Source organism: Littorina saxatilis, linkage group LG4, assembly GCF_037325665.1.
Source record: "Littorina saxatilis isolate snail1 linkage group LG4, US_GU_Lsax_2.0, whole genome shotgun sequence".
NCBI classification, from domain to species: domain Eukaryota; kingdom Metazoa; phylum Mollusca; class Gastropoda; order Littorinimorpha; family Littorinidae; genus Littorina; species Littorina saxatilis.
Genome location: NC_090248.1, coordinates 67,160,106 through 67,172,932, shown reverse-complemented (window position 1 = coordinate 67,172,932; position 12,827 = coordinate 67,160,106). Strand labels below are relative to the sequence as shown.

Here is a 12,827-nt window from a genome sequence, read left to right as displayed (position 1 = left end):
TATTCTGCCAAACTACCGTCTGGATGCCCGAATGAAATTGCCAACCCCAAACTTTCTAGTTGTTGGTTTTTGTTGTTTCTTTTGTCGACAGTATCTCCATCGGATGTGGCAAACCTGAACTTTGTCTGTCAGGCAAAAGTGAACCAGTTTCAATCTCCACCTCAGTTCTATAGGCTTTATATGCAGCTTGGCCTTTCAGCGAGATAACTTTTAGACGGCGCCATCACTATGGGCGGTTTATTTATCCCTCACTCACCACTTTGCTGCTGTGCTAGCCAAAGCAGACAAGCCGTATCTCGACGGCAGTTCCTTCTCCCCCATCTCGCCCCTGACGTCTTCGCGGCCTTTAAACGGCCATTACGCGTTAGGCAATGACGTCATTAGAAGGGACGTTATCGGTCGGTTGTGTGCGGTGCTGACGGAAAAAAGGCGGTGTGGTGAGAGGATGCCAGGTGGGTTTTTTTGCATCAAACATGACATTTAAACTGTGCATCAAACATGACATTTAAACTGTGCATCGGAGATTTTGATGGGCTGTCGGTGTGCACCGGTCGTGGGCCGCGCCGTGCGAAAGAGAAATTGAAACGAAGATCTATACCGATTAGACAAGCGGAAGAAAAAAAGAACGAAATAAAGAAATAAAGCAGAAGAGATCGATATTTGAGCGTGTACGCCCATTGGAACTGAGTGGGCCAGTTATCAAGTTCGAAAGATAAACTGAAGAGACGGGAACAACGCACGAACAAAACTGCGGAAGACGTACGGACGTGCATGAGGAGATAAGTAAATCTTGTGTTTCTGGGAGGCTGCTCACTAAAGAGAGGCGGTATCCATGCCCCACCCCCGTGTCAAAACCGTGGCACGTAACAGATCTCGACGACTCTGCCAGAAGTGCAGGTGGCTGATTACACCTAAACACGTACCTGGGTAGCATGATTCTGTTGCTGCTAGCTCTCCACCGGGAGGAAGCGACCCCAATGTCTCAGGAATGGGTAGCGTGATTCTCTTGCTGCTAGCTCTCCACCGGGAGGAAGCGACCCCAATGTCTCAGGAATGGGTAGCGTGATTCTCTTGCTGCTAGCTCTCCAACGGGAGGAAGCGACCCCAATGTCTCAGGAATGGGTAGCGTGATTCTGTTGCTGCTAGCTCTCCACCGGGAGGAAGCGACCCCAATGTCTCAGGAATGGGTAGCGTGATTCTCTTGCTGCTAGCTCTCCACCGGGAGGAAGCGACCCCAATGTCTCAGGAATGGGTAGCGTGATTCTCTTGCTGCTAGCTCTCCACCGGGAGGAAGCGACCCGAAAGTCTCAGGAATGGGTAGCGTGATTCTCTTGCTGCTAGCTCTCCACCGGGAGGAAGCGACCCCAATGTCTCAGGAATGGGTAACGTGATTCTCTTGCTGCTAGCTCTCCACCGGGAGGAAGCGACCCCAATGTCTCAGGAATGGGTAGCGTGATTCTCTTGCTGCTAGCTCTCCACCGGGAGGGAGCGACCCCAATGTCTCAGGAATGGGTAGCGTGATTCTCGTGCTGCTAGCTCTCCACCGGGAGGGAGCGACCCCAATGTCTCAGGAATGGGTAGCGTGATTCTGTTGCTGCTAGCTCTCCACCGGGAGGAAGCGACCCCAATGTCTCAGGAATGGGTAGCGTGATTCTCTTGCTGCTAGCTCTCCTCCGGGAGGAAGCGACCCGAATGTCTCAGGAATGGGTAGCGTGATTTTCTTGCTGCTAGCTCTCCACCGGGAGGAAGCGACCCGAATGTCTCAGGAATGGGTAGCGTGATTCTCTTGCTGCTAGCTCTCTACCGGGAGGAAGCGACCCGAATGTCTCAGGAATGGGTAGCGTGATTCTCTTGCTGCTAGCTCTCCACCGGGAGGAAGCGACCCGAATGTCTCAGGAATGGGTAGCGTGATTCTGTTGCTGCTAGCTCTCCACCGGGAGGAAGCGACCCGAATGTCTCAGGAATGGGTAGCGTGATTCTGTTGCTGCTAGCTCTCCACCGGGAGGAAGCGACCCGAAAGTCTCAGGAATGGGTAGCGTGATTCTGTTGCTGCTAGCTCTCCACCGAGAGGAAGCGACCCGAAAGTCTCAGGAATGGGACAATAGAATGCAGGATGTACCCATAAAACGCCACCCACTAAAATGTTAATGGCTCCTTAATTTATTTAGCGAAGTACTTCATATTTGGCGTATATTGAGTGGATATATTGGATGATAAGTTCAGAAAGTTTCAAATTCTTATGTTAAACGTTTTTTTTTTTCTTCTGAATGGCCTTGCATACAAAAGCCATCCTCAGACAATAGATGAGTTGAAACAGCAACTAAAGGGAGTCTGGAGGGAGTCAAGTGGGATGAGTGTGGCCACTGCTCAGTGTCAAACCTCCCACTTTTGAGGCATTCTCCGAATTTGAAAAATATTCTTTAAAAAGCGTGAAAATTAAACCACTTGACCCACATACTAGAAACGTTGTGAAATGATCATCCCAAATCCCAGGCTAAGGTACACCAAAAAATATAATAACGAACACACGTGGGAGATATTAGTATTTGAGAGGAGGGGGGGGGGGGGGGGGGAGGGGGGACACCCTGTTGTAAAAGAAAGTAAAAGTCTCGACAGATCTATGGCGGTTTAAATGATGGTTTACATGGGACATGAAGGTAACTTTAAGTGAAGTGAGACAGAATATGAAAACTCCGACAGGAGTAGAAGACATACGCGAGATTCCGCAGTGCGGAGTGAAGAATCGCCTGGCTGCTCAGAGGCGGAGAATATCTTTACCTGGGGTGCCTGAGAACATTGCTTGGCATGTGTCGATGACTATCGGGGTGTTTATCTCCACGGGCGATAATTGTCGTCTTAGTGAGGCCGCCTGAAATAGCCAGTTACAAAGTTACAAAGTTTAGGTATTCACTTAGTCCAACCCGGGAAGCCGAGAGGGATTCGCGAAACGAGAGTCTACGACGGAAGACTATGGTTTAAATGTGTCTGACTATTGAATAAAGACTATTTGTTACCTTAGGGCTATTGAATAAAGACTATTTGTTACATTAGGGCTATTGAATAAAGACTATTTGTTACCTTAGGGCTATTGAATAAAGACTATTTGTTACCTTAGGGCTATTGAATAAAGACTATTTGTTACCTTAGGGCTATTGTTTTAGGAATGAAATCTGCAGTGACAATCGAGACATCTGCAGTTCAACATCCGCGCAGACTATTTCCATAAAACTAAAGTGTAGTTTTGAAGCTTGGAGTAAACAAAAAAACACAATTCTGCAGCCTCATTTTACTTTTTGTGTGCCATCAGAGCTCTATCGTGATTCACACATACACACACACACAAACACACACACACACGCGCACATACGCACGCATGCACGTACGCACACAATGACACGTACCACACACACGCACGCAAGTACGCACGCACGCTCACAACATACACACACACGCATGCGCGCAATGACACGTACGCACGCACACACGCACACACTCACACACATACACACATTGACACCTACGCACGCACAAAACCACTCCCTTCTCTCTATGTCTCTGTCTCTGATCCCCAAACCCTCACTTACCCGTCCCCTTTACAATCATTCCGAAAACAGTTCTCGCTCTCTCTCTCTCTCTCTCTCTCTCTCTCTCTCTCTCTCTCTCTCTGTTCCGCTGCCCCCCCCCCCCCCCCTCCCCTCTCTTTGAACCCTACCTCACTCCGCTGCCACCCTACCTTTTGTGCTAAAGCAATCCTTCCATGATAATGTTTTATTCATTGCTCGGGAAATGCAATCTGAACTTGTCCTAAACAAGTGCCCGCTGCTTGACATCGTTGCCCGCTGGTTCTGGAGGCACCGACAAAGACCCTTGGTTGGAGTGACCCGACTCAAGGAGAATGTCCTTGGCTTGGTACACAATACAGGCCAACGGGGCTCTTGGAGAGGGGAAGATTTGATCGGTTAGTGAGAGCTAGTGGTCTATTGAAGCCATTGTGGCCGAGAACAATCAGATGCTTAATTACTAAGACCTTGATCATGGTAGAAGGATACCAGTGTAGGGAAAAGGTGAGCGAACGCTGGGGAGGGGCAGGGGTTTGGGTTAAGAAAACAAAGAAAGTGAGATGTATGGCTCAGAAAAAGGAGGAGGGGGGGAGAGCTAGAGAGGATCAGATCGTCAGACCTGATAGGCATCCGTGGCTGAGGAAATGATCATGCAGAGACTTCAGCTTCAGGAAGAGATAGACACTGACACAGACGCACGGACGTACGAACGTACGTACGCACACACACACACACACACACACACACACACACACACACACACACACACACACACACACACACACACACACAAACCCACCCAACCATCAAAACCAATTCACCCCAGTCCCTCTTCTCCTAAGAGTATCCAGTCAAAACCAATTCTCTTCTTTCACCCAGGTTTTTCGAGGAGTACCCGAACAACCTGGACTTCTTCACAGAGTTTCGCGACCTGCGCCCCGAAGAGCTACGCGACAGCACAGGCTTGCAGCAGCACGCGATGCGCGTCATGCACGCGCTCACGTGCGTCGTGGACAGCATAGACGACGCGCACGTGCTTATCGGTGTTCTACACAAGACAGTGGACAGTCACCTCACCAGGGGCATCCGCGTGGCGCAGTTCACTGTGAGTGTCTCTTTATTTGTTTATTTCTAATTAATCAATTTACTTAGTAATTTATTTATTATAATTATTTTTGACAATTCTTGAACACTTTTTTTTTTCAGCGACGAGGTGGCGAAATGGTTGTCCCTGTTACAAGGGAATAATATCGGGGGAACACTTACTCATTTATTGTTTATATTTTGGACAATTCATAAACACACTTTTTTTTAGTGACAAGGTGGCGAAATGGTTGTCCCCGTTACAAGGGAATATCGGGGGAACAGCCTTCTAGTAGTGGTAAAGATGGTGGCCTTCCATGTGGAAGGTTCGCGGTTTGAATTTCATCTGCAACTAGTTGGTTTAGGCTAGAAATGTGTATGATCTCCCGATTCAACTCATTTGCAGACCTGTTAATGCTTTTCCCCCTTCGTGTGTGAGCGCAAGCGCACGACCAAGTACGCAGGGCAAAAAATCACGGAACCCAAGTCACGATTCGGTGGGTGATGGAGAAAGAACACACCCATTAACATGCATCCCCCGAAAACGGCGTATGAATACTTGAATAGGGGGGGGGGGGGGGGGGGTTACAAATCAGCGCGTACCTAGCTGGAGTGCATATGGAAATATGGGAGTTGCAGCCCGTAAACGCAGAAGAAGTGACGAGGGCAAGGGAGACGACTGCTTTCTAAACGAAATTAAGCAAAGAAAACATTCTCGGTAGTGGTCGTCTCCCCTACTCTGTTAAGTAGCATTTGGTTCAAATAAAATGTAAAGTACTATTCATGTAGGGGGGGTGGGCGCACTTGAACTGCCTGCTAAATGAGGTGGGTGGGTGGGTTTTTTTTTTTTTAACAGAGTATCCCTGGAAAGTAACCAGTGAGATGGTATTTTTTCACAAACAAGACTGCTCGCTGATTAAGTAGAGGCAATGGCACTACACTCGGTGACTCGGTGCCTCTGACTAACTTCAGGCGTTCGACAGTTTGTGTAACTGGTTTTAGTGAAGAAGAGTCAGCATCCTAAACGTTTTCAGCACAATCACCTCGCCCGCCCCCCCCCCCCCCCCTTCACCCCCTCCCTGATCTTCTCACGCTACCACCCAAACCCTTCCCTCTTTTCTGACCGAAGAAGGGAGACACTCCGGAACGTTTCCATGCCTGTGTGAGTAGCCTCCACCCTTTGACCCAAGTTTTGGTTTGGTTTGATTTCAGGAGCTGTTCGACGTGTTTGGTTTGGTTTCAGGAGCTGTTCGACGTGTTTGGTTTGATTCCAGGAGCTGTTCGACGTGTTTGGTTTGATTCCAGGAGCTGTTCGACGTGTTTGGTTTGATTTCAGGAGCTGTTCGACGTGTTTGGTTTGATTTCAGGAGCTGTTCGACGTGTTTGGTTTGATTTCAGGAGCTGTTCGACGTGTTTGGTTTGATTTCAGGAGCTGTTCGACGTGTTTGGTTTGATTTCAGGAGCTGTTCGACGTGTTTGGTTTGATTTCAGGAGCTGTTCGACGTGTTTGGTTTGATTTCAGGAGCTGTTCGACGTGTTTGCACGGTTCATTGGCGACGTACTGGGGGAGAAGTTCACCACAGACATGGCCACGGCTTGGCAGACGACAGCGGCCACCATACTAACCGTTGTGGAGGCCAGGATGAAGGAACAGCTCATCGCTGGCACGTCGTCTTCTTCGTCTTCACAAGCCTCGGTAAGAGCTCAGTATTGTACGGAAAAAACCCAAGAAAGGCAAGTTGTTTTTAAATTTAGTCAAGTTTTGACTAAATGTTTTAACATAGAGGGGGAATCGAGACGAGGGTCGTGGTGTATGTGTGTGTGTGTCTGTGCGTGTGTGTGTGTAGAGCGATTCAGACTAAACTACTGGACCGATCTTTATGAAATTTTACATGAGAGTTCCTGGGAATGATATCCCCGGACTTTTTTTTCATTTTTTCGATAAATGTCTTTGATGACGTCATATCCGGCTTTTTGTAAAAGTTGAGGCGGCACTGTCACACCCTCATTTTTCAATCAAATTGATTGAAATTTTGGCCAAGCAATCTTCGACGAAGGCCGGACTTCGGTAGTGCATTTCAGCTTGGTGGCTTAAAAATTAATCAACGACTTTGGTCATTAAAAATCTGAATTGTAAAAAAAAAAATTTTATAAAACGATCCAAATTTACGTTCATCTTATTCTTTATCATTTCCTGATTCCAAAAACATATAAATATGTTGGATTAAAAACAAGCTCTGAAAATTAAAAATATAAAAATTATGATCAAAATTAAATTTTCGAAATCAATTTAAAAACACTTTCATCTTAATCCTTGTCGGTTCCTAATTCCAAAAACATATAGATATGATATGTTTGGATTAAAAACACGCTCAGAAAGTTCAAACGAAGACAGGTACAGAAAAGCGTGCTATCCTTCTCAGCGCAACTACTACCCCGCTCTTCTTGTCAATTTCACTGCCTTTGCCACGAGTGGTGGACTGACGATGCTACGAGTATACGGTCTTGCTGAAAAATTGCAGTGCGTTCAGTTTCATTCTGTGAGTTCGACAGCTTGACTAAATGTTGTATTTTCGCCTTACGCGACTTGTTTGTTTTTTGATTCTAAATTTTGGAACGTCGGCAGTCTTTTTACATTTTGTCGTTTTGACTAAATGTTTTAATATAGAGGGGGAATCGAGACGAGGGTCGTGGTGTGTGTGTGTGTGTGTGTGTGTGTGTGTGTGTGTGTGTGTGTAGAGCGATTCAGAGTAAACTACTGGACCGATCTTTATGAAATTTGACACGAGAGTTCCTGGGTATATCCCCAGACGTTTTTTTCATTTTTTCGATAAATGTCTGATGACGTCATATCCGGCTTTTTGTAAAAGTTGAGGCGGCACTGTCGCACCCTCATTTTTCAATCAAATTGATTGAAATTTTTGTAAAGCAATCTTCGACGAAGGCCGGACTTCGGTATTGCATTTCAACTTGGTGGCTTAAAAACTAAAAATCTGAAAATTGTAATACTTTTTTTTTTATATAAAACGATCCAAATTTACGTTCATATTCTACATCATTTCCTGATTCCAAAAACATATACATATGTTATGTTTGGATTAAGAACAATCTCTGAAAATTAAAAATGTAAAAATTATGATAAAAATTAAATTTCCGAAATCGATTTAAAAACAATTTCATCTTATTCCTTGTCGGTTCCTGATTCCAAAAACATATAGATATGATATGTTTGGATTAAAAACACGCTCAGAAAGTTAAAACGAAGAGAGGCACAGAAAAGCGTGCTATGCAGCACAGCGAAACCACTACCGCGCTAAACAGGCTCGTCAGTTTCACTCCGTTTTGCACAAGCGGCGGACTACGGTCCTTGTGAAAAAATGCAGTGCGTTCAGTTTCATTCTGTGAGTTCCACAGCTTGAATAAATGTAGTAATTTTGCCTTACGCGACTTGTTTTTTTTTTAGATTCAGTATTGTACGGCCTGGATATCGTCGGTGTTTTTTTCTTTCTTTATTTGGTGTTTAACGTCGTTTTCAACCACGAAGGTTATATCGCGACGGGGAAAGGGGGGAGATGGGATAGAGCCACTTGTCAAATGTTTCTTGTTCACAAAAGCACTAATCAAAAACTTGCTCCAGGGGCTTGCAACGTTATAAGATGTTTGATGGGTTGTTGACAGACCAGCTTTTTGTCGCCCGAGGGGGAGCATATCGTCTTTTGTTTCATATTTATTGACCAAGGCCGAAGTCAATAAATATGAAACAAAAGTCGATATGCCCTCCGAGGACCGACAAAAAAAGCTGGTCCGACAACAAACCACCAAACATCGTTTTTGTCATCATTTTGGTAGTGAGAAAATAAGATAACAATCAACACAGGGAGCCATGCTTTGAAACACGGGTTCCGTGCTGATAACCACACGAGTTCCGTGCGGATAACCACTGGCAATCAAAGCTGGCGTGTGAAAGCAACTTTCTGTATTTTTGAGTTCATAAAATGTTGGGATGAATATGTCAGGTTTGAGGATGCACAGTTCTGTTTGTTCATCTCGGTATTCCACTCCCTCGGCTTTCAGTTGTGAGTATTAAGCTTAGTAATCGAATGTGGAAGCTACGTTGGGTCAAAGGTCACAGAAGATTTGCGTCGTGCAGCGAAGGAAAGAATCGCGATCTTGTTTCCGACTCAGTGCCTCTTTGTTTTTTATTAGACCTGTCAATCTGCTAGCTCGGCTTTGTGAGATGTTTGCATATATCTTGTTGCTATTTTCTTTGCTTTTATCATTTCTTATTTGTGCTTCGTTTATCGATACGTCTTGTGCACGGGTCAAAATGTGTGTGTCAGGGGTAAATTGGTTTGACTTGAACTTGACGTTCGTGTTTCTCACACAAAGATACACGCACTCCATGACTTTGTAAGAAGACATAACATATCGGTAGGTTTGATTTGTTTGTGACGAATTTATTGAAGTAGTTTTGTTTTTTGTTTACGTTTGCCAGTTGGTTTTTGGAACTTTGCAAAGCAGTGTCGTGTCGTCTGTTTAGGTCTGGGGAAACGCCAATGAAAAGAGCCGAAGAATCCTCGAGCGTTTCTATTGGGTTTGCTTTTGATTATCCATGTAATAAGGCTTCTTGCAACTATGGTAACCGGGGATTTATTCCCCGGGGAACATGAGATTTATTTGCCAGGTGCTTGTGAATGAAAACTCGTGAAAATGATGACAAAGTACAATTATATTACCTTACTGGGAGAATGCAAGTTTCCAGTACAAAGGACTTAACATTTCTTACATACTGCTTGACTAAAATCTTTACAAAAATTGACTATTCTATACAAGAAACACTTAACAAGGGTAAAAGGAGAAACAGAATCCGTTAGTCGCCTCTTACGACATGCTGGGGAGCATCGGGTAAATTCTTCCCCCTAACCCGCGGTGCGTTGCCTAAGCAGAACGTTTTGAAACGAATGAGAGCGTTTTGTAAGCTACGCCGGTTTGGTTTTTTTTCTTTTTTTTTTCCCCCGTGGTGATCCCGAGTGTTTGCGGGCGCTTGCTAACAGACCCATTGCCTGGGGTCAGTGACACGTGACGTAGTATGCGATGGGTCGCTCAGATCACAGGAGTTTGTGGCATGGCGCTAGGAAAACAGACCCGCAGTTACTTTTGAGTCATTCTTCCCTTTGTTTTCATTTGTTCTTCTAATTTACACATGTATTTTATTCAGCAACCGACTAAATAGTTTCTTCCAATCCCGAGTAAATGGCAAAATCATGCTTGTATCTGCAACGATTGTGTCTCTGTTTTCAGTGAACAAGCCTCCGAGAAAGGATGGGATACAACTGCCAGGAGTCTGCCACAGTGCAGACCTACACTTCAGTATTGCCTACCTCAAGTCGACAGATCATAGACACTTGTCGTTAGCTTGTAGTCATTGGTTCTTTCAACTGTCAATCAACTGAACCAAGTGTACATACATTACTTGCCTGCTTCATTTTTCGATGTGTGTTTGTTTCATTTTTGGCAAAGTTGACGAACACGATCGATTGAACAAAGTGTTTATATAAACTAGTTGCCTGCTTCATTTTGTAATGCGTGTTTGTTTCATTCAAGGTACAGTTGAACACAATCAACTGAATAGTGTACAAATATACTTTTACCTGCGTCATTTGTGTGTGTGTTTGTTTAATTATAGGCAGAGTTGAAGAACACGATCATTTGAACAAAGTTTATATAAATAAATCGCCTGCTTCATTCTTTCTCGTGTTTGTTTCATTATAAGCAGATGCGTTTTGTAAATGTTTGTGAAAGAAATGTGTTGCGGTAACTTCTTTTGCGATCACTTCGTAGTACAGTATATTCACGTTTCACGCAGTCAGGCACTCATGCACAGACACATAGAAACACAGACACACATACACGCACGCACGCACGCACGCGAGACAGCATGCTAGGTTTTGAACATATTCTGTGTAGGCATATTATGTCGGTGACGAACGAGGTGGAGTTTTTATGCTTGTTCTCTCAGTGAAGACTTCAATGCATTCAGCAATATTTTCATAAAATGTAGAACAGCAAGTGAAACGCTACTCGTTAAAAATAGACAGATGCATTTGAGTAGATTTTTGTGGTTAGACTGGTGTTTTTTTTTGTTTAAAACAAAGTGTAGTGCTTGAAAGGCCATTGTTTCCGTAATGTTGGCAACACACGTTTTTATTGTACATAACATTTGTTGTAAAAAGTTTAAAATTGATTTTTGTTCCAATCTGTATTGATCAGGAATGGTATACAATGTGGATGTATATTTGTAAATATAGAACAGTTTTGTGTTTTGTAAACACACAGGGACAGATGGGCACACACACACACACACACACACACACACACACACACACACACACACACACACACACACACACACACACACTTTGATTATTTTTAACATCTAAATTAAGAAATCGTAGTGACAGTGACGTACCTAGAACTAAAACGTAACGATACACGTAAACATAACATAACAGTACCAATACTAGATCACAAAGTTACTCAAATAAACTTTTTATTTTTATTTTATACAATGACGTTTTGTTTACAATAACTCTTTAGACACCGAAACAAATAGTTTTGATAACAAACACTGGGAAATATCGGTATATAGATAGTTCCATATAATTTCAATAACATGTATTTCACATTGTCATCATTTTCACGAGTTTTCATTCACAAGCACCTGGGAAATAAATCTCATGTTCCCCAGGCAATAAATCGAGGTGGTGAATGGGTTTGAGCTTTCAGGTGAAACGTGGATTGTCAAAGTAAAAGCCAATCAGGCTAATTGTTTGTGTGGAACCATCGCGGCTTTGGATTTGTGTTTCCGAGGACAACGATTGTAAGCATTCACTCTCAAAGACCCAATCAATGTTGATAATTACCGCGGCGACTCATGGTCAATTTGCAACTTATCTCTGTAATCGCAAAATCCACAACGAAAAGTCATAAACACTTAAAAGAAAAGAAATATGCTCAACACTTACTGAATTCACAGGTATGATCGCAGCTCTGTACATTTTCAGACTGGAAGTGGAAGAAAAGCGTCAACAAGCTACGTTTGACGTGTTATCTCGTGCTACTGTGACGATGCTTTGTGGCCCGGAGTTGGATTCTAAAAATTCGTCTCCCTGTGGGTTATTGTGCATTTTGTTGCACAATCAAAATGATGACAAAAACGATGTTTGGTGGCTTGTTGTCAGACCAGCATTTTTTTGTTGGTCCTCGGGGAGCATATCGCCTTTTGTCTCATATTTATCAACCGCGGCCTTCGGCCTTGGTCGATAAAGATGAAACAAAAGACGATATGGTCCCCTTGGACCAACAAAAAAGCTGGTCTGTCAACAAGCCACCAAACATCTTATGTCCATGAAGACAATACCAAAACACTGAACATTTATACATTCTTATAAAGTTCAACGTATGAAGAAAACAGGAATACACTCATCACAACATTTTACAATTAGCAAATAACAACCAGAAACTGCTCTAAATTATGTTCTTAATCAAACATGTTTAAATGAGTAACAATATATTTGTCTAATGAGAAAGGTGCTTCTAACACAATCAATTACCCCAGTCGTACAAGTGGCACACGTACCGGGTCTTCTTGAAATCTGACTGAAACGTGAAGCTTCTCGCTGACAGGTTAAACTCAGTTCAGGAAACAACTCGCAGTTTTGAACTTTTGAGAAAAGCTTGATACACATGATTCATGTTTAACATCAAATAGGGCTCACAGCTAGTTTGCTGACACAAACCAGTCAAACAGGTCACTGTCTAAACAACTAAAACTCAAGTCGATTAATTGCTAAATATTTATTTATTTTTAAAGACCTTCGAAAAATGATTTCTTTCCATGTCTCTAAATTTCAGACAACCAAAAACTCAGTTGTTGTTTTCTGACAGATGTGTACACAACACCTTCAAACAAACATATTCAGGTTCAGAAATAGACGTCAGTTCAATGTATTTTTTTTATTAACAAACAAGACACAGCATTCAACGCTTGGCTCTGTTGAGATTTCAAATAAAACGAAACAAAACAAAACGTTTTTTTTTCCAAATTTAAAGCCGATTACTCACCGAGCTCTTTCCAACACACAAAAAAACCGAAATCTGTCAGTTTTGGCGACGTTTAAAACA

General features: G+C 43.4%; 1 protein-coding gene across 1 annotated transcript in view; it reads left to right on the top strand.

The window, feature by feature from the left end:
- LOC138965441 (globin-like) overlaps positions 1–10,390 on the top strand; it is a 63,671-nt gene extending 53,281 nt beyond the window's left edge. The window contains exons 3-5 of the mRNA XM_070337599.1: positions 4,440–4,665; positions 6,166–6,339; positions 9,945–10,390. Coding sequence (XP_070193700.1) covers positions 4,440–4,665; positions 6,166–6,339; positions 9,945–9,947 — 403 coding nt within the window. The 3' untranslated portion in view covers positions 9,948–10,390. The remainder of the gene's footprint in view (positions 1–4,439; positions 4,666–6,165; positions 6,340–9,944) is intronic.
- Positions 10,391–12,827: the final 2,437 nt, after the last annotated feature.